The following is a 21,124-nucleotide window of genomic DNA, read 5'->3' on the forward strand; positions in this document are numbered from 1 at the left end:
TGTCTTTTTTCATATCTACAAAATTAACACTTATTTCACAAGTAATCCAAAGTAATGTTATGCAAAGAATTTAAATAGTTTCTCTCGTTTAAATGAACATGATTGCACATTATTTAAATCATGCTTCTTGTTCTTCAATAGCACATTAATTTGCATCTCTGAACAGCTACAATTCTCCAGTCGAATAATAGGGCTGATGAGAACACATTGGTGTTTAATTATTTAAAAACGTTTACTTAAAAATACAATTCCTTTAAACATAAATGGCGATATGAATAGTTAGAAAGAGAAAAAACGTCGTTTTATTACTTAGTTTTCCTGCGCGTGACGGAAAAGGACATTCTATCGGCACCGATTTTATAGCGGCACAATTCTGTCAATTTTCCGTTTTTTGTATGCGTGGGTTTCCAACCCTCTTGCCGTGCTCGCCTTCCGATCGGCTAAGAATCGGCTGAGAATAGCAGCAGATGATCACGCACATGTGACTTGTTTGCTCAACCATGGCTTTTAATAGACGATTTCCACTTTGTTTGAAACGATTCTATATGCTCCAGATTAACGCCTATATAAAATAAATGTAGATCAAATCAAATGTTATATCTTGCCATAAGAATGGATTTCAAAGTCTCCTTTTTATTTAAAAGAGTTTTATAATAATGGCAATTATAGTTGAAAATTGAAATTAGGACACACTTGTTGAAAATACTATATACAAATTTTTTTTTCATAGATATTAGATAATTAATTATGTATTATATGTATTAATTAAAACAATAAATGCGAATTAAGTTAAAATGTTAGAAATAAAGAAAAAAAAAGAAAAAACTAAAAAAATAACTACCTGCACTTTTCGCTAATCCATCAGGACTAAAAGTCAGGGCTTTTCTGTCATCCAGATTACAACCAGTTAGGAGGGTCACAACGGGTGTCTCTCCGTCGCCAGTGAAACCAACCTTTGCTTGTTGGGTAAGATAGTGACAACATTCAATTATCTGAAAGAACAACCATGCTTCCTTGTCTTTCGGTCTTGGCCCTTTTATTAATGGGAGTGCTAAACGCTCGTGAGGTCTCTGCGCCCGCAAAAATCTTGAGCCACGTCTCAATTGTGTTTCCAACCATCGCGTTGCTTCTCTCGCCTGGGCGCTTACACGTTTCACTTCGTCCAAAGCAGAGACAACTGTAAATACAAATAACATCGATACATCAAACAATGGTCAATGATGTGTATCGCTAAGTTAAATGAAATATTTTTTCAACAATAAATTTACTTACCAACTGCAGGAATCACTACTACAAACTTCTTCGCGTATACTAAACGCTTAAGAGCTGGTGTATATTTGGCTAACGCTTCGTGATCGGGTACGAGATATGGCGACATCAATCGAGATCGTAACTGACTTTCTAAAGCTCGAACTTCGGCCTTTAGCCACAATTTACCCATATGTCTCATAAGCTTTCCTTTCGAATGTTCAGGCCCGAGATTCTTCTCGTTCAGACCGATAACTTTTGGAGTATTCGAGGAACATGGATCCGTCGCTATAAATAATCGCTCGGTCTGATCGTATTGCACACCTGAATTCTCGACAGAACTGAGATGATGTCCAAATTCAATCAGCTTCAATGCTCTCAGAAGCGTTTCCTCTCGCTTATTCATTTTATATTTGCGCAGTATCTGCCAATCGAGAGATTTGTGAGCATCTTCCAGCAGATTCAATCCCCTGAGATCAATATCTTCTGGTAGAGGTACTATTTTCACACATTCTTTTAATTTCTCCATGTTCGATAATATTGTAAAATCATTGCTTCTTCGTACGAGAGCCTCGGTATCCATGTTGATCAAATTCAATAGAGTTGTAAAACGCTTCAGCAACGTCCTCTTGGCACATATCCTCACAATGTCTGCGTTACTTCGCAGCCAATCGCAACATACTTTAATAGACATAAGTATCTCCTTGTCGATCAATATATTTAGAATGTCGTCTGGCTTTAAGTTTCGCTTCTTTAATTGTGCCGTATAACAAATAGCATTGTTTATGCCACATAAGCGATTGTTATCCTCCTCGCAAGTGCTACTCGAGCTCGCATTCGTCGTGATCGTTACGACGCTGCTGGAATTCGTTATTGAATCTTTATCACTTATCGTCTTTGAATCTGTTTGCTGATCGGCTGTATGCTGCTTGCCATTAACTAAATGATCGCCTCCATCGCAATTATCTATTTTATGGGCGACATCGCTCACGTGACCATTCATTCCATTCTTCGTCGTGTTTTCGGTATTCTGAATATTATTCGTTGGCGATGATTCCTCGTCATCGGTATTATCGTCCGATAATACGACATTTTCTTCGCTCAATGCATCATCCTCTTCCGTCTCGGATACGTCCGAATTGATCTCATCACTGGACGATACTAACGTTGATTGCTCTATATCACTCGCATCCGAATCAGAACTAGTTCTTCTTTTTCGTCTACGTAGTTTGTTAAGAAGACTTTTTGATTTATCGCGAATCTTTCTGGGATCTTTGTTCACGATTTTATTATTATCTGATAATTTTGTCTTGTTAGTCTCATCTAAATTGAATGCATTATTGTCATTGCTCAGAGCAGAATCTTTTCCCTCGCTATAATCTTTGTTTTCTTGCTCGAGTGATTCCTGATTTCCTTGTGCATTCTTTGTAGAATAAATATCTGCTTTTGCAGTTGTTTCTGTATCAGGCACTGCTATGTTTATGACAATGTTTTGCAGTCTCGTTATTATAAATTCCAGTAATTGCGATAGTATTGCCAAAGTTATAGCAACAACACCCTGAACTTCACTAGATTCTTTGCTCTTTAATCTAGAAATTGACATTAAGCATATTGTCACAATCTTAAACATCATGTCATCTGTTAAGTAAAGCGTTGGTCTGTTCTTGCAATATTGAAGATATGTTTCTATACTATCCATATTTTCAAGGCAATTTGTATTATTTGACTCAACTTGTTCCATCGTTAAACAGTTTTCTATGTCAGTTAAAAGATCCTACAGAAAACAAATTAAACACCTACTTACTAATCTCGAAAAATATTTATATAAAATTATCAAGAGATATCTCACTTTGTATACATTACATACCTGGCATTCCTGATTTATTCTATCAGAATTTGGATTTTCATAATCCCATAAACGTAATAAAGAAAATAATCGCGTCACACAGTGATGAACAGAATTGTTTTCATCTGTACAAAGAGAATAAGTTATTATAGTTCTCTTTAAATTTCCTTCTGCTCCCTCAAATGGCTCAGGACATAAAACACTACAAAATAATCATATAATTATAATTGTTACAAAAATCACATACTTGCTATTACTATATAAATATTAATATTTACTATTAATATCAACCTTTTCATATAATGATAGACTGCATCCAATCCATAATTTTTGCTGCCTGCTGTATTACCAAGCTGATTGTAAGGCATACCGATATTTGGGTCAATGGCTATAGCCATTTTATAATATCTGTTTGCTATCATTGGATCCCAATTTGAATCTAATTCTAATTTGTACCTGGTCAGGTCTCCAAGCCATACCAAGCTTCGATGGATCAAACGCATAACACATTGTTTAACTTCCTTGGTATGAGTTTTAAATTGCCCCATCTTAGTTCTTGCCTATTATTTATTTCAATTTTAATATCATTTCATTTATAATTTGTCAATAATATTGCCATATTAAAAAAAAATTCGTACAGATACTTACTCTTTTCATATGCTTACTTACATATGACGAAACACTTTCATTTTGAATGAATGCAAAATCAACAACACCAGCAAGATCTAGATCATATTCTATTTGTAGTCTCAGTATCAAATGATGATAATATCCCACACCCACTGCCAAATGAACTGACAATAATGCTTTTTCTGAATCATTCCAGATGTTACCCTGAAACATAATGTTATGAATTAGAAAAAATTTCCCATAAAATATAATACTATGTAAAATATATAATGTGTACAATTTATCTATATATTCTTTATACAACATAATACTATACTTTTACATGTATCATTATTAATTTTATTTTTTAATATATTAAATTATTAATATTACCTTTCTTAATTTTTTGGCTGTATAAACAACATCATAGAAGGCTCTCCTCCACAGTACTTCATCTATTTTATGCACATTTCCAACAGGATCTTTCAATATCAATCTCTCGCAGTAATCCTTAAGTCTCACACGTAACACTTCTATCGATGGGACAAATATATCGCTTACTGTCAGAGCACGATTTTTCTGTTCATCCAACTTCTTGACAATCTCTGTCACGCTCCTTGCAAATAAAATGTACTATTTTATTAAAGAGTTAATTAACAAGTTTGTGTAGAAATCATGTATAGAAATCATTATCAAAGATACATGCTTAGCTGTGCGAGAGATTTTCCTTTTACATATTTATCTATTATTATTATATAACGCTGAGAAAGAGATGGCACAAAAATGTACAAGCTATTTTTCTAAGAATAGATAAATCGTATCTAGTAGAGGGCGCGAAACGCACAAGGTTCGAGAAACGTGCGAATGATAAGAAACAAGCATGGCGAGCGTAGGAGGTGGGTTAGGTTTGCGTGTCTGCAAAGTTACTTCATCACCTTTGTCGCCCTTCCAGGACGACGTTACGTAAATATTTACACTCGCAGCGCGATGAAATCATCTTCAGAAGGAAATATTACTTTCGCGAGAGAAGAAGAGAGAGAATGGAGACGGGGTGACATCATTATCGCTTACTTGTGCAGACGTCTCGTGACTTCGAGGCAGTCCGTTGTTCGGGCCTCCACCGTGGCGTTACACAATTTCCTCATTTTGCGCGACTCATGACCCACGTATCGGCCGACTCGTCCTTACTCATTTCCCCGCGGTCTCCTGACTCGCGCATCTCCTTCGCACGCTGAGAAATTCGCCCGACATTCGCCCGTCGTCGCTGTTGCTCGCTTAGCTGCGCGGCTGTCCCCAGCTGTGTCTGCTATCCGTAAAATGCCCACTTTCTCTCCTCCTTCCGCGGCACAGTGAGCGAATGGCGATAGTGATGTCAGAGATGCCGGAGTGATTTTTCCCACCACTCGGACTCGGCTGTCCTTCCAACCACTCGAGCGTGCTCCATTTGACGTTTCGTAGCGTTTGATTGACCAATCAGAGTGAAGAAATAAGAGCGCGTATTTTCTGCTTACGTTGCAAATTGGATAAGAGCAATCAGGGATCAAAGCAAAATCCATCAAAGGATACACACCGGGGAGTCGTATCTAGATATTCGTATATCACACATGACGTAGAATTTACGTTTGAGAATTTTGAATGTTACAAGTTATGAAAAGTAAACGATTATCAAAGGTAATTTGACTTGGATGCAACATTCTTTTACTTGTAAAATCAGTAATCAGAATTGTAAAAAGGAAACAACAAGTGAATCAGGTATATTATAGAATTTTAATTTATAAAATTCCATTTAAAAATAAATTAATAGTTGATTTCTATCATTTTAAAGAATTTTAAAGATGGAAAATATTGAAATAAAAGCAAAAATTCACGATATTGATCGTGTCATTTCAAAAGCTAAAGAGTTGAGTAATAATGATGGAAAAATAATAAAGCAGCATGATGTTTTCTTTAACGCAATAAAGTCAAGATTAAAGTTACGAAAATTTGAGGTAAGCGTGACTATTATTTAATTTCTTATTTAATACATCTATTATCAGCATGTAAAAATGTATATTTCAATAATTTGAACATATTTTTCATGAGATGATTGTATAATATACATTCATGTATTTGTACATATATTTTAAGAACATATTTTAAGAATATATTTTTTTAGAACAAAGTTATATTGCATTGCTATGTTATTCTCTTTATACAAATTTGTGTTTTCTGATATATAGGATGGTACTGCACAATTAATTTCTTATGCACGACCCAATGTAATAGGACCAAAAGTATCTGTTTACGATAAAGCATCCATATATGCAGATACTGTAGACTTAATTGAACATATTTTATCTGATTCCATTGGTGTGATGGGAGTTGTTAAAAAGACAAGACATCTATACATGGTTGATCGAACACGAATACACATTGATAATGTCGATGATTTGGGCAATTTTATAGAATTAGAGGTTTGCGAGTCTTTCTATTGTAAAGCTTTGGCAGTAAATATAAATAGTTTTAATGATATGATATATTAATTCAGGTAATGATGCGATCAGACAATAAGAATATAGTAGATTGCGACCGGGAAACCGCAGAAAAGATTGCTGCTGATCTTATGCAAGCATTGTCCATAAAAGAAGAAGATTTAATTGCAGAAGCTTATATAGATTTACTCAGTCGCAAAAACAACTTGAATATGGATTTAGCATAGATGTGAAATAATGATTTATTGTCTTTCAAAAATATAAAGAATGTGTCTATTTTGTAAAATTCAATCTTAATAAATAATTTTTATAAAATTTTTTTTCTTTTTTGAGAACAATATCAAAAGATTGTCATTGACAGGTGTGACGAATTTAGCACTAAGCTGCTGATTGGCTGCTATTGTAAAAAATCCTTAGAACCCTAGAAATTCTCTATTTGATAACCAATCGAAATATCCCATGAAAGTTTGTCGTATCAATGTAACATCGCCCTTATGTGTGTTTCGTTACATTAATATCGGAACTTAATCATACCGGGTAGTATCAATATTGTTGTTGATCTGATATTGTTGTCAATTTGATTTTACAAATATATCAAAATGTCTTATATGCTATCGCATTTGGAAAATGGCTATCAAGTTGATCAAGCCATTCTATCGGAAGAAGATAGAGTTGTGGTGGGTTTTCCAACATGATACTTAATCCTTCAATTTCGAGTTATTGTGACAAGATTATTATTCCATGTTGTTTCCACGGTTGTAAATAATATTTTTTACAGGTTATTCGCTTCGGACATGATTGGGATCCGATGTGTATGAAAATGGATGAAGTGCTCTATAATATTGCAGAGAAAGTTAAGAACTTTGCCGTTATTTACTTGGTCGACATTACGAAAGTACCAGATTTTAATAAAATGTATGTATGAATTTATCTGTATGAAATTTATTTTGAATCAACAATCATAATTAAAATTGGATTAACTAATTTTTTTAAATTAAAGAGATAAATTTATATAAAGGGAAATTAAATTAGCTAATTAATGTTAGTCTAAATAGAGATTGCAATAATAATAATAATTATTATTATACAATAAGATATATGATATAATGATACAATTTTATATTTTTTTATAGGTATGAACTGTACGACCCATGTACAGTGATGTTTTTCTTCAGGAACAAACATATTATGATAGATTTAGGCACTGGAAACAATAATAAAATAAATTGGACATTAGAAGATAAACAAGAAATGATTGATATTATTGAGACTGTCTATCGAGGTGCTAGAAAAGGTCGAGGTTTAGTAGTTTCACCTAAAGATTATTCTACTAAGTATCGATATTAATTTATTTAGGAAATACATTAATATTATTGAAAAAAGATTAATATTATATTTATTTGACATAAAAATAAAAAGATTTTTATAAGTTTTGAGAATTTTATGAATTTCATTGAATAAACAATACACATTCTGCTGTAATTATATGTTGCGCATATCTTAAATAAATATAAGTATGAATGCATGTATAAAGTGTATGAGTCAAGCTAATAGAGGCATATATACAATTCTTATGGATTACATGCCCTAAATGCAATCTTTTTGTTTCTATTATTTAGTTGTTTTTCAATTCTAGTTAGACTAGAGATTATTTAAGATAATATAGCTGATAATAATGCTGGTAAGCATTAAATACAGTATCACTTAATACATTTTAGAGTTATATACATTTGTATATGGGAATGTTTATACAGAATTGTGATTATTTGTAAAGAATATATACAGTAACGTAATTCTATTTTAAAAGAATTTTTTGTCAACATATTTATTTACATATAATTATAGTTTATACTCTGATTAAATATCTATGTATTCTCTGATTATAATTTAACATGTAAATTATATAATTTAATCATCTCTTTCACATGTCTGTAAAAAAATATAGATTTCATAAATCACTGTTGTGAAGGAAATATAATGCACAATTCATGCGATATAATATAGATTTCAACAAAATGATAGGAGGCTTACTGTTTATTGCATATTGTGTACTATCGTCAAGTACATCTTGAGCTGATCTCGAACAAATTAGTAATGGAAAACTCTCTTGTTTTAAACTTTCTCTACTTAATTCATATGATGAATTGTTCAGTGATTTATAAATGACACAATCCAAAGTTCGGGATTTTCCTAAAGATAGCATTTGTCAACACAATATTTTTACAAGAAAAAGAATTTTGATATATAATCTGTCCTACTGACCTACAGGAATGTGATGGGTTTTTACATTTATAGAACCCATTGATTTGTATTGTCTCAAACCTTAAAGCAAAATTACACGGAATGAAATCTTTGACATGATAAAAATGAGCTCATTTACAGCAAATGGTATTGAATAGTTGTATTCCTTTTTTCCGCCTTTTCAATATAATATATAACAGTTTAGATTCGTAAGATTTTGTTCCAATCTTACCACTATTTGTTATGTTTCTTCTTTGGTATTTTGTTGACCAAGGAAAGAGATTGTTGATTGATTCCAGAGACTCCATAGATATGGAGCTATTATGTTTTTTTACTAGAACAAATAAATATGCACAATTGTAATTGCGCATTATATTAAATGATAATAGAAAAAAAAATATAAATAGTCTTGCAATATAGAATCTTAATTCACAAAAAAGTCTATTTTATATTGAATAGGTTTTTCTAGGAAAACAAGATTTTGCTGTGGTACATATTGCCAAATATATCACTGAATTAAAATATAGTTTATTTGTTCCATGTTACATAACTGTATGCAAATGACCAAAGTGAATAGTGCGTTACAAAGTTATTCTCAGGTCACATGCAGAAAAGCAATGAGCATATAAGCGTGTCAATCTAAGAGAATATTATTAATTAAGAGAATAAAGTGGAGAAGAAATAAAACTAATAGATAATAGGTGCTTTCCATTTACATCAAAACTTAATTTATTCATTTATCATATTAGATGCTTTCCATTTACATCAAAACTCAGATAAATCTCACTTCTGTCTTTCTTCAACATTCATGTTAAAGAAAGACAGAAGTGAGATTTATCTGAGTTTTGATGTAAATGGAAAGCACCTAATATGATAAATGAATAAATTAAGTGACACAATTCAGATGAAAGCAAAGTGAAGAAAGATGGCATGATCAAAGCATTTGTGCCTACCTCATCATGTGTTAGAGTATAGTTGAGGAAGAGACTCTCATTCTGTAGTACAAAATAGAGATTAATTATTAGATAGATTATAGATAGATTATTACTACCATGCTTTCTTCGATACTACTACAAAGTAATATTTAATTTATTTTACAAAAAAATACAAAATATATTACGCACATGTTTCAAGATTGTTGATTAGATTTGCATCTGAATTCGTTGTACCTTTGATCTTAGAGATATTTTCGTACACTGGATCAACAGGTGGCGGTTTATCTAGAAGAATGCAGAATCACGTGAATTTTTATTATACTTAATTGATAAATATATATTATATATGAGGATAGTATAAAGGATACTTACAGGTTTTTAAGAAATAGGGATTTTTGAGTACTTGCTTTATACAATTATATATATAAGCATATTGACTCTGAAAATACGAAAAAAAAATATATTCTGTATTATATAAAATTTATAGGAATATTAATAAATAGAATGTATATTACACACACATACAGAGTTAGCAATAAATAGATAATGTGATTATCTATATAAAAAATCTGTATATATGAATAAGGTTTAATGTTTTCTTAGCAAGAATGTCGATTTTATAACTTTTTAAATTTTAATATTTAGTTTAAAAACTAAATATTATACCGATGCGATTTACTCACTTCTCTTTGGACCATATTTATTCTATGATGTCGCAGTCTGTACACAGTTCCGAAGACGTCTAACTTTCTATTATCTCTAAGATGTTGCAAGAGAATATCTATCGCTATTAATGTTCCTGTCCTACCGATGCCTGCGCTGTAAAATAAAATTAATAATTTTTCTATTATTAAATAATATAACAATTTTAATTAGTTAAGAAAAACTAGCATTAATCCATTAATTAAAGCAAAAATTTATGAAATCGATCATCGGAACTGAATTTGCTGATTTATGATGTTTTAATTATATTTATTTATACCTGCAGTGAACGACAATAAAATCTTTACTGGTACTAATATTGCGACGCATAATTTGACAGAAATTAATCATTGCGTCAAAGTCTTCCGGAACGTCGTGATCAGGCCAATCTTTAAAGTGTAATTGAGTGATATTTCTTTTTTTATTCTCCTGTAATTTTATTATTCATGTTATATATACTCTTTGCACGTAAAGGTTGTTTTTATTGTAAATATCCTATTCATGTAAAAACACCGAACCTTTTGTAGTACAAGTGTTCTTTGGATATGTGTCCTAAAATCGAATTCGCTTGTACATCGTATTGTCATGTTTTCATATCGGAAGATTTCCTTAATAATCGGATAATATTGATGACATTTTTCCTGAAAAAAGGGGATCAGTATGCGATAAAAATAATATTGTGTGAATTATATCAACAATCGAAGAATTTACTTTGCCCTTCTCGACCAATTGTGTTAACATAACTATAACACTAATATTATATTGATCAATCATTCTCCAAAAATCATAGGTAGTTTCCTCCTTTGGACCCTGACAAGCTATGTATTCGTCCTCTCCCGTGTATCCCTAAAATATACAATGTAATACTAATTGCATGAATATTTACATAAAATATTTAATTTTGATTTAAAAAAATTCTTTCTTTCTTTTTAACAATTTATGAAATTAATATTTTATAATGTTTAGAAAAAAAAAATTTGTTCAGTTTTCTTTCTCTTGATAAGAAAGATTGTCACTCGCACACCATGTGTGTATACATCATATCAAATGCTTACCCTAATAAATGATGCGTTGATATAATCTGTGTTAGGATCGTTATCTATCACTTCCAGCTTTACTCTTGAGAAATCATCTGAAAGTATGAATCACGTATATATTCAAGTATGTGTATATGTGTATACATGTATGCGTGTGCGCATACATAGAAATAGAGATAAGAGTATTCGTACAGGGTAAAATGTCAGAGTAGCGATTTTTCTTTCGATTCGCCTGCAAACAGGCGGTGTTCGTGGGCATCTGCAAATCGACGCTGAGAGTCTGAAGCAGCCGAAATTCATTGCTCAATTTCCCAGGATTATCGACCAATTGTTGACAATGGCTAATGAATTTCTTTCTAGTGAACGGGGCGGGTACAGGCGAACCGGGCATGTCAGAGTGCAAGAATCTTCGCAACACTCTGAAATAGGAGAGAGATTATGTGGATATTTGTTTTATCTATTATTTTTATATTTTATTTATATCTATTATATAATTTATATTTTATATAAAACGTATAAACTAATAAAATATTACGTTAATATATTTTATTGTATATTTAAACGGTAAATGCGTAAAAAATAATCAAAATAAAATGTATAAAATACATGGAGATTTATTTATACACGTAATATAAAATAATAAAATATATAAATAAACGCACGCGCACGATGTGAAACAATAGAGTTTATAAAAGAGTAATCACTGAATGGGATCAACGTCTTCGTTAAGCTTCAACGAAGGTCGTCGAAGCAATGAAGAACGTTGCAGATGCGCAATAGCATTCGTATATTTTATATATGCATATTTTTTGTTGTTGTAGGTAGACACTGCCGGTAGCGGTTCATTCATCATAGTAGGGGAACAATAAAAAACTTACGCAATAAGCATACGCACTTGGCTAGAAACGAATACACCGATTCGATTTCCAGAAGGTCGAAAGAGTCATAGCCGAATTCCCCGTGGGGAATTTTTTATAGCGAACGTTATTACGACACTATCTTTATTGTATTCATTCGCATCTCTTTTTCGCGCGTTTAAAAATATCCATGTGATAAAAATACTCGATTCGAAATGCGAACTCGCGATAGTTCGCGATAGACACCTCGTCGTGCACTGAGCCGACAATACGTTGTATATCTTAGCGTGCCTATGATAGACTCGTGTGTGTATCGAACGACCTTGCTCATGCTTTACAGCTATATAGCTCTCTTCTGAGTCATGGAAAAAATATTGATCATTGTTCATAACGTGTACCTGTCCGGTGTTTCAGGTTTATCATGTGTCATATCATCGCGATGGGATTTTAATTGGTCCGAAAATAATATCGATAATATCGATCCATTATTGTAGTTTGAAATTTTCGACGATTACAAAAATTATATCTTATCTTATTTCACATATTACCTATAAAAAGAGTTTTCCGATAACGATGCTCGAGATGCATGAATCGAAAACATCGCGTTTAATCGAGATAAACAAGTTAATTATCTTTATTACTATACGTGTTAGTGATTATTTATGTCTCTTCTAGTATATTAAAGATCGATTATCTTCTAGTATATCAAAGTAGTACAATTGTAACTTACATATACGGTGAGCATTTTCGCACGAGCAACATCATCGTTACCAGTATTCCGACGAAAAGAATACCAAAAACGGCGCCGATCACAAGAGCAACATTCAGCTCTGCATCTAATATTGCAAAAAAATGAAATAATAGATACTTTCTGTTATATAACACGTTTATACGTTAGCGAGATTAATCATCCGGACTATGCGTGAAGATGGCAAGGTAATACTTACTCGTTTTTATCTGAAACACGTCGGAATCGGTGTAACCACCGTAAGTAAACGCTCTCATTCTAACATGATACCACGTATCTGGCTTGAGGGGTCCATTGCAATACATTTGCTTCTCCGTGTTGGACGAGACCTCCTTGCAGTCGGTGTCCTCACCGATCGTATATTTGACAGCTTTTATGTGACCGTAATCGACGATATTGCTCACTGAACGGAAAAATTATAGATATTTAATGATACACGCGATACGTTCAGATTTTTTTCACTACTCCGTAAATTGTGCATATATGTATTATCCCATATCCATTTATATAAACATATCACCTACGATAAGGATCCCACTGCGGCCGTGTCGCTTGATACGTTATGGAGAAATCCGTCATCATTGCTTCTTTCCAAGAAGATACATTAGGCCAGCTCTTATTCTTCATATCGAATCTCGTGTTTGATTGAACATTATTGTATCCCTCCTGTGATACCATAATGGCGTAATATTTAATATCGCCGTTAGTATCGAGGAATAGGGGAAGCAAGATAGCAGCCGTAGTTGTAGATCTACGTGCCTTGTATGGATCTATAGTAATTGATTTGATATATTCCTTGTCAGGTTGCGGTGGTACTAAAACATAAAAAAGACCTTTTAAATTATGAGTAAAGAAGATACGAATACTTCTAGATCTTACGCGATATCGATACAATAAAAGATAAATACAATGATATAATAAAAGAATGAAAAATCAGTCTGAATTATATATTCGAAAATATATTAATACATACTGCCAGCAGGATACAACTTGCTTTCACTCATTGAGTTTGGCTTGAGAGTATCGACGTCCTTAACTTTGGTGGATATCGTAAAAGTATAATTGTACTCCCCTTTCAATTCGTCGAGATTTATCGAGCACATATTATCGTTGCAAATATGTTCTATGCATTTATGTATTTTATAAAAAGAATGGGGCGGATATTTCTCCCTAGTACCGTAAACCGACACATTGAAGAATTCAAGTTCACCGTTCAAAGAACAGGGTAGGCCCCACGTTACAATCGTATCCAACACATTATTGTTATTCGGATTTTCTTTAATAATAATGGACGAGGAATTAAATTTCGAGATTGCTTCTGGAACTGAATACAATTACACATAACACTTAATGTAATACTTAAAACACTTATAAGAAGAGCAAGGGAAAGATAAAAATATTTTTGAAATTATTAAATGCCTTCTATACATAATTGCATAAATATATTACTGGTAAAATCAGTTTATCAAGTGCTTATTTATCTCGAATTATTTCTATGTTATTTGTATCGAAATTTTAAATTTATACTAAAAAGGTTTTTATTTTATATATTAAAATAGCAGACATAAAATATTAAATATGCATAAAAATAGCTTAGTATTTTAAATGATAATAATTTTTTGTTATAACGAAATGAAAAGATGAAAATATAATATATACCTATGCTAGTGGTTATAATAGTTTGAGGAAAGCCATGCTCGCTCCATCCCGCTCCTGTTCTCGCTCTCATTTTTACGGTATACATTGTGTATGCTTTTGCCTCGAGATAAGTGTAATCAAATATGCTTCCGCTTACGTTATATTTTATGGAGTTCTTCGATTCGCGAGCACACCAATTTGGAATCGGGTATTGTACTGTCCACGTAATTGTCATCTCAAATTCTTCTAAATTACCAGGCAAATGTTCCGGTGGATCCCAAATCAAAGTGAACTGCGAGTCCGTAATGTTATTAAACGTAAATTTAGGAGGAGATGGCACTAAAATTATAATTTGAAGTTATACATTATTATTACTAAAAATCACATATTATGTAACTAATTATAATTAAGCTGAACTATTATTAATGATGAGAATAAATGATGAGAATACATATACTCACCAGTTTCCAATGTCGTAACATTGATCCCGTTACTTAATTCACTGTATCCCGCGGTATTAACGGTAAGTGCTCTGCAAGTATAACTTGTAAAAGGACTCAGATCCTCCACCGTCGTATTTATGACGACAACGGGAGTTGCAGCTACATGTGGATCGATTGACGTTATATCTTGACCAGGTTTAAGTTCATAGCCTCTCCCATCGCTTCCTGTTACATTACATATAGTTATTATGGTTTGCAATGTACATTGATTGTCCTCTTTCTCGATCATCCAGATCATCGTTACGTTATTCACGTGTATAATCGGTAAGCCTGGAGTATACGGCTGTGGTGGATTTGTTTCTAAAACATTGAGGATAATTTCAAAATTATTAAAAAAAATCGATCTTTATATTGAATAAAACACACTGTTGGAATTTAGATAATATTCAGCATAAAATATACGAAGTATATAATATACACATATAAAATAAACAGATCTCATGAAAAAAAATTTCCTTACTGGATTCAAGTGTAGTACCACTTTTACTTGCTGTCTGCCCATCAATATTGTCTTCGTTTACAGTATTGATATGCACTTGATATGTTGAACAAGCGTTCAAATGTTCAATTTGTATGCTCGTTTTCGTGATATTCTCCTCAAAATTGAATTTATTCGGGTCTATAGTTACGTGATAATGCTTCAAGCAGAGTTTACCAGATTTCGGCGGATTCCACTTAACGAGCAGTGAAAAATTTTTAGGTATTATCTTTAAATCTTGCGGCTCTAACAACTCTGCAAATTAATAAAATATTAGATTTGTTAAAAGTCCAGCTGTCCTGCAATTCGCAGAAAGTAAACGTGTAAAATATTATATTAATATAATTTTAATTCGAGACTTATTTATATTAAGATATCGAATGTTTAAGCTTAAAAAGTATATTTTTCCGAAATTAATTTTATTAAAAAAATATTAATTTATGCAAACTTTTCACAAGGGAAACAATAGGCTAACTTACGCGGTGAAGTTGTTTTTGCGGTCTCGTTTACACCGGCAGATTGTACGGTTTGTGCTACCGTTTTGACAGTAAAGTAATATTGCGTGCACGGATCAAGATTATTAACGGTGTAATTCGTGACGAGGCTCGTGATATTCTTACAAGATTTTTTATCGCACTGTGTAATCGAATAATTGGATACGCATTTTTCGTGTACTTCGGGCGGTTGCCAAGATAATTGAACAGTATTAACGCTGACGTTGTGCACGCTTAGATAGCGCACATCTCCGATTTCGGAAACTGAAAAAAAGAAGAGATTAATATATCAAGAATATTAATTGATTTTTTAGCTTGAATTTTAATGATTATATTAAATATACAAGCTGCGATTGTAGACCTACTATCATAATCTGTTGTTTCTGATAGAGTGATTCCCTCAGATTCCCAAGAGCTTGTAATAATTGCTACGTTAAACGTGTACCATGTACATGGGTCAAGATCGGTGGCGTTATGCCATGTAACAGTTTCATTTGTCTCCTTGCAGTTTTCATTATTGCATCTCTTGATCCGATATATTATCGAAATGTTCATGTCATCGGTGCACGGAGATTCCCACGAGAGAGCGATCCATTCTACATTTTTACCGTTTACTTTCAAATCAACTACTTCCCTTGTATCTACTAAAGACAAAATTATACAAGATATGAATAAGCAAGACGCTTTATGATAAAATATTTTGCGTAAAATAATTGTTAATGATTTTTTTTTAAATTAAGAAAATAATTTTTTTCTCTGTTATGTATGATTTATTATTAAATTAATAATAAAAGATTATAAAAAAAGATTATTGTTATGCTAATTGTTATATTTTCTTTCCTTTCAAATTTTCATTGTTTAGCAATTATTTTGTACGGCGTTTATCATGAAAAAGTACGATAATTAATATAATATAATATAAAATGTATGAATATAATATGTATTATATATTAATATAATATAAAATGTGCAGAATATCTCAAAAATTTATAACATTTCAAATAAAATATTTCCATTATCTATCAATATTTAAGTTTATTAAGATTTTTTCTCTATTAAAATCTTTTCTATTAATATTTTTTGATGTTTCTGATTTTTAGCATTTTTAATCATTAATATATGTATGTTAATTAATGTTATATTTTATGAAAAATTCTCTAATTTCTGAAATATTCAATTCTTTTATCAATAATTTCTTTGCTTTACCGCTTGCATTTACTGGCCACGTAGGATTGCAGATCGTATTATCTGTAAGAGTCACATCGGGTATGACAGTATTAGTAGTAGTAAACAGTAGTTTCGATCGTGTAGTTTTATCGATAGTTGAAGGCGATGAAGAATCATCAATGTCTAGCTGGGAATTAGTTGTCAGAAATTCGGTGGTGAATTCAGAGACAGTTGCAACGTTAGGTTCATAATTCGTGATCTTCGTGAGACTTTCCATAGACTCAGAGCTGTCACTTGCAAAATTCGCAATATTGTTCGCTGATTCAGTTTCATAATTTATAAGGTTTTTCATCAATCCAGAATCATATTTCGATTCGAAGGTCGACATCGTTATCTCTTGCGACATAGATGCATCATCGCCGCAAAATACGCAGGGAGCGACAATGAATAATACCAAGAATTTTTCAAGGGTCATATTCTATCAAATGCTGCAAGTAGAAAAAAATCGATTACTAACGGAAAATTACTGGTCTTTTCTTATCTCTTGATCGTTGATAAAAATAAACTGATATATATATAATACGCATGTGAAACTTTTTTTATATTATTAAAATATGTAATATATTTTGCAACAACTAATCTGCCGCATATATTAAATTATTATTTGTCTTAATATAACATAAAAAAGTATTATATATTACATTTATAGTATATGTGTAATATATTTTTATCAAACCAAGATATGAAAGAATCAATAATTCTGTCAAATGATCAATAAAAAATGTTTCCTTCTTTATTATATCTTCATTATTGTTTATGGAAGTTATAAAGAGTTTTTTCTCTTTCTCTCTCTTTTTGAACGTTTACATTATAATTATTTTAGATAAAAGATACATTTTTAAAATAATAAAAATTAATATTCTCTCAATTTATTTTTATATAATTCTAGATAATAATTTTTTTTCTTATGAAAGTTGCAACGCAATATTTTAAGCGAATGTTATCGTTAATGCAAAAACTAGATTCCCATTAAAATAAAGCGCATTCCGGTTTACACAGAGCGGAAATGATTCGAAAAGTTTGATGATTTACAGCGGTCATATCTATTTCCTTTTGCGTCTGTCGAGACAGGATTACATATGCGTGATCATTCAAGAATGCGATAAAATATTTTTCTCTTAAAAATTTAATTTTTTGTTCTCCACACATATATCTATATTCTACGAGTTAATATATTTATTTTTATTTCCATAAAATTTGAATTCTACTAATGAAAACATGGAATATTAAAAATTGGAAAATAAACGACTTACTTCGATATTTTCAAGAGAGAAGAATCAAATTGATTGAAAAATCTATCATTACGCGTTGATGCAATGCGAAATAGTCTCATTATTAATGTATCATATATTATACATTAATGTTTCATTATTATCATTAATTCAGAAATTATCACTGAAACTCCATAAAGTACTATATTCTTCCGGTTTCGATTGATACGAGCGTTTTTAGAACTTGGATTAAGGAGCACTCGCGCACTGTCGATCGCGAAAAGATCATTTACGCACACGTTATCATCGGTCTCTGTGGATCTTTCTCGGTGATACTATACAAAAAACATTAAAGTAACTCTCTCGTCGTCGTTGTTGACGCTTTCGATAATCATTGCCCAACTGCGCTCGTTGACAGCCTTCCGCCCGGTTGGTTGCTTGTCTCCGCTCTGGTAGTTGATATCACTGATAAAGGGCTGGAGTCCACTCTCGTCCGAGAGTGCACTCTTTTGCGGTCACTTTATTAATCAAATACAAGCGCCGGCCGTCCATCCGATCTCCCGTGACATATTCAATTTTTTTTTCAAGTTCTTCACCATCCCCACGAACAATGGGAGGATAACAGACAATAGCGATTTTTGCAATTAATCCCCCTTATCAATATATTAACTGATTCCGCGAACTTTTAGCCTCGCAATCGTACATTTTTTTTTATTTGAAAAGCAGGAGAATGCTATTTTTTCGGAGCATCGATTATCTTTTGGTTGACAAAGCTTGAGTTTTTAAAAATCAGTGTATCTAAAAATTGATTGCATTGCATCTCACATTGATAATTCCATGATTCAAGAAATTTTAAATTCCTTTGCATTTTAATTAATATTTTGTAAATTATTTATTTAATCGTGAATATTTCGCGAATTGTAATTCGCGGACACTAATCAATTCGGCAAATTTGATAACTCATCCGATCCTCTCACTTGAGAAAATGATCAATATGCAATTTTAATAACTCAATGATTCTAAATGATTGATGATCAATTGCTGATTAAAAAATGTTCTCACATTGATAATGCAAATACATTGATTGTGATTATTTTCGTTTTAATTCGAAATATGATTGTACAAGTAGTATGAAGTTATTTCTACTTATCACATTATATATATATATATATATATATATATATATATATATATATATATATATATGAAAAAATACAATTTTATCATCGGAAATAAAAACTAGACCTCTGTAAAATACATCAGTAAATCATTTTTACTAAGAAAAAAAGAGAATGTGTATATGTTATACCATATCATATCGTATCGCTTGTATTTATCAATTAAATTTTTCTCTCGCTACTACGTTTTTATTATTATCCCGTTATCAATTACGTGTTTCGATATGTTCCTAAATAATAAAATAATTTGTGACGACTGCCATATAAAATTTTAAGGGTAGAAAGCAACAATAACATTAAAAGAGATCGTCGCTTATATTCTTTATATATAATAAATATTATATAATTCATAATCTATTGATAACAAAGCCTGGAATAAAAATTTGATTAAGATAAAGATTTGATTGAAATTGAAAAATAAATTTTTGTTATCTACTTGTAAAATAAAATAATTTTTTATTTCTAAATATTTATAATTTGAATCAATATTTTAATAGGCATCTATATAGAAAATTTTGTAATTTCTCTATATTTAAATAAAATAAATCCTTAAAATTTTATTTAATTATCAATTATCCTATATTCATTTATTTTATTCAAACATATATAAATAAAAATTGTATAAACTTTAAAACAATTTTACATCAAGTTTTCAAAAGCGACTATTCTATTATTTTTATTCTCAAGAACAAACTCAAAATATGTCTACTCACACATCTCAAACCTGAGTCCTGAATATTTTATTGTATGTATTCAAATTTCCACATGGGTCATAACGAGAGGAACGGCGCACTGATCAGAAATCAAGAGACTGCTAAACGTGTGTAATCGGTAAGAAAAATTCGCAAGAATTACACATGTGAAAAAGTGCGAAGAGGGAGTAGAACCGCTAAATGCTAGAGTCCACAGTTCCACTGGTATCTGCTTACGAAGCAGAACTCGAAACTATATACTTCTTCAAAGCGCAGCGACCGCTACTGGACTGCTCCCACAAAGATCGTTGGAAATAGCATGGCCTATGGTATGCCTCATGTCTATGGGGGTCTTTCTCAGTAGGACCCACGCACACATATACATATACGATCTTCATGAGAGCGTAGGTCCTTAAAGAAGCATCCGGATTCAAGATCCGGCCATTTCCTTTTTCGAACCTGTATTTTTTTTTTATAATCTCTTGTCTATAATATAAGTACTATTCAAAAGTTTAACAAATACACTGAATATTGCTAGATGGAAACGCAAATAATACTAATAATAGAAAAATAGAATAATACAAGCGCAATTAATACAAATAATAGAAAAATATTTTAAATTATTCACTGATATGTTGTAGTGTATTTTTAGTGTAGCAAGATCATTTTCAGATTCACACGAGATTTCTCACTTCTGATATCAATTTATCAGTGAAAAATCAAAAGCTTTATATATAAATTAGTGCATATTTAATATCAATATTATATTATTCTATACGTGTATATGTATATATATAATTTTACATTTTTAAAATGTTAAAGTAGTTATTGAAAAGTGTTCTCCCTCTTCTAATCGTTATTTCATAAACAATGACTAATATATACATATGTTCTCTCTGCGAAAAAGTAGAACATATTATGATAAACATTAATCTCTTCGGCGAATTTCTTACATCAATAACTTTACTGTGCAATGAATACGTATGAATATATATTGCATTAAAATTCT

General features: G+C 31.4%; 4 protein-coding genes across 10 annotated transcripts; 2 read left to right on the forward strand and 2 right to left on the reverse strand.

Annotated features, from left to right (window-relative positions):
• Positions 1-213: 213 nt before the first annotated feature.
• Smg5 (Smg5 nonsense mediated mRNA decay factor) lies at positions 214-5,092 on the reverse strand. Of its 2 annotated transcripts, none has more exons than XM_083080688.1 (8): positions 4,775-5,092; positions 4,097-4,319; positions 3,743-3,928; positions 3,386-3,654; positions 3,116-3,296; positions 1,273-3,022; positions 842-1,177; positions 214-562 (listed from the first exon to the last, which is right to left on the reverse strand). In XM_083080688.1, exons 1-8 carry the CDS (start codon positions 4,846-4,848, stop codon positions 495-497), a joined length of 3,087 nt encoding a protein of 1,028 aa, XP_082936814.1. In that variant the 5' UTR covers positions 4,849-5,092; the 3' UTR covers positions 214-494. The 2 variants fall into 2 exon arrangements, with proteins under 2 accessions (XP_082936814.1, XP_082936822.1); XM_083080696.1 differs by having other exon boundaries at positions 3,764-3,928; positions 4,775-5,091.
• Positions 4,759-6,489, forward strand: LOC145960998 (uncharacterized). 2 transcript variants are annotated; one of them, XM_083080789.1, is made up of 4 exons: positions 4,759-5,455; positions 5,539-5,691; positions 5,923-6,156; positions 6,231-6,489. In XM_083080789.1, exons 2-4 carry the CDS (start codon positions 5,539-5,541, stop codon positions 6,399-6,401), a joined length of 558 nt encoding a protein of 185 aa, XP_082936915.1. In that variant the 5' UTR covers positions 4,759-5,455; the 3' UTR covers positions 6,402-6,489. The 2 variants fall into 2 exon arrangements, with proteins under 2 accessions (XP_082936915.1, XP_082936907.1); XM_083080781.1 differs by having other exon boundaries at positions 4,763-5,455; positions 5,529-5,691.
• A 190-nt stretch (positions 6,490-6,679) lies between these two features.
• Dim1 (thioredoxin-like protein Dim1) lies at positions 6,680-7,613 on the forward strand. Its single transcript, XM_083080807.1, has 3 exons — positions 6,680-6,851; positions 6,953-7,089; positions 7,308-7,613. Exons 1-3 carry the CDS (start codon positions 6,774-6,776, stop codon positions 7,519-7,521), a joined length of 429 nt encoding a protein of 142 aa, XP_082936933.1. The 5' UTR covers positions 6,680-6,773; the 3' UTR covers positions 7,522-7,613.
• Positions 7,510-21,083, reverse strand: LOC145960918 (phosphatidylinositol phosphatase PTPRQ-like). 5 transcript variants are annotated; one of them, XM_083080670.1, is made up of 23 exons: positions 20,137-21,083; positions 17,014-17,462; positions 16,173-16,451; positions 15,793-16,071; positions 15,296-15,568; positions 14,794-15,135; positions 14,354-14,671; positions 13,668-14,018; positions 13,219-13,509; positions 12,894-13,097; positions 12,677-12,782; positions 11,282-11,508; positions 11,108-11,184; positions 10,764-10,898; positions 10,571-10,693; positions 10,333-10,481; positions 10,034-10,169; positions 9,723-9,789; positions 9,540-9,635; positions 8,648-8,749; positions 8,437-8,496; positions 8,206-8,364; positions 7,510-8,103 (listed from the first exon to the last, which is right to left on the reverse strand). In XM_083080670.1, exons 2-23 carry the CDS (start codon positions 17,447-17,449, stop codon positions 8,096-8,098), a joined length of 4,218 nt encoding a protein of 1,405 aa, XP_082936796.1. In that variant the 5' UTR covers positions 17,450-17,462; positions 20,137-21,083; the 3' UTR covers positions 7,510-8,095. The 5 variants fall into 5 exon arrangements, with proteins under 5 accessions (XP_082936796.1, XP_082936787.1, XP_082936775.1 ...); XM_083080661.1 differs by having other exon boundaries at positions 7,510-8,364; positions 16,173-16,448; XM_083080649.1 differs by having other exon boundaries at positions 7,510-8,364.
• Positions 21,084-21,124: the final 41 nt, after the last annotated feature.

This window comes from Camponotus vicinus, unplaced genomic scaffold, assembly GCF_025532165.1.
Source record: "Camponotus vicinus isolate PSW18456_S1 unplaced genomic scaffold, iyCamVici1.0 SCAF_1, whole genome shotgun sequence".
NCBI classification, from domain to species: Eukaryota; Metazoa; Arthropoda; class Insecta; order Hymenoptera; family Formicidae; genus Camponotus; species Camponotus vicinus.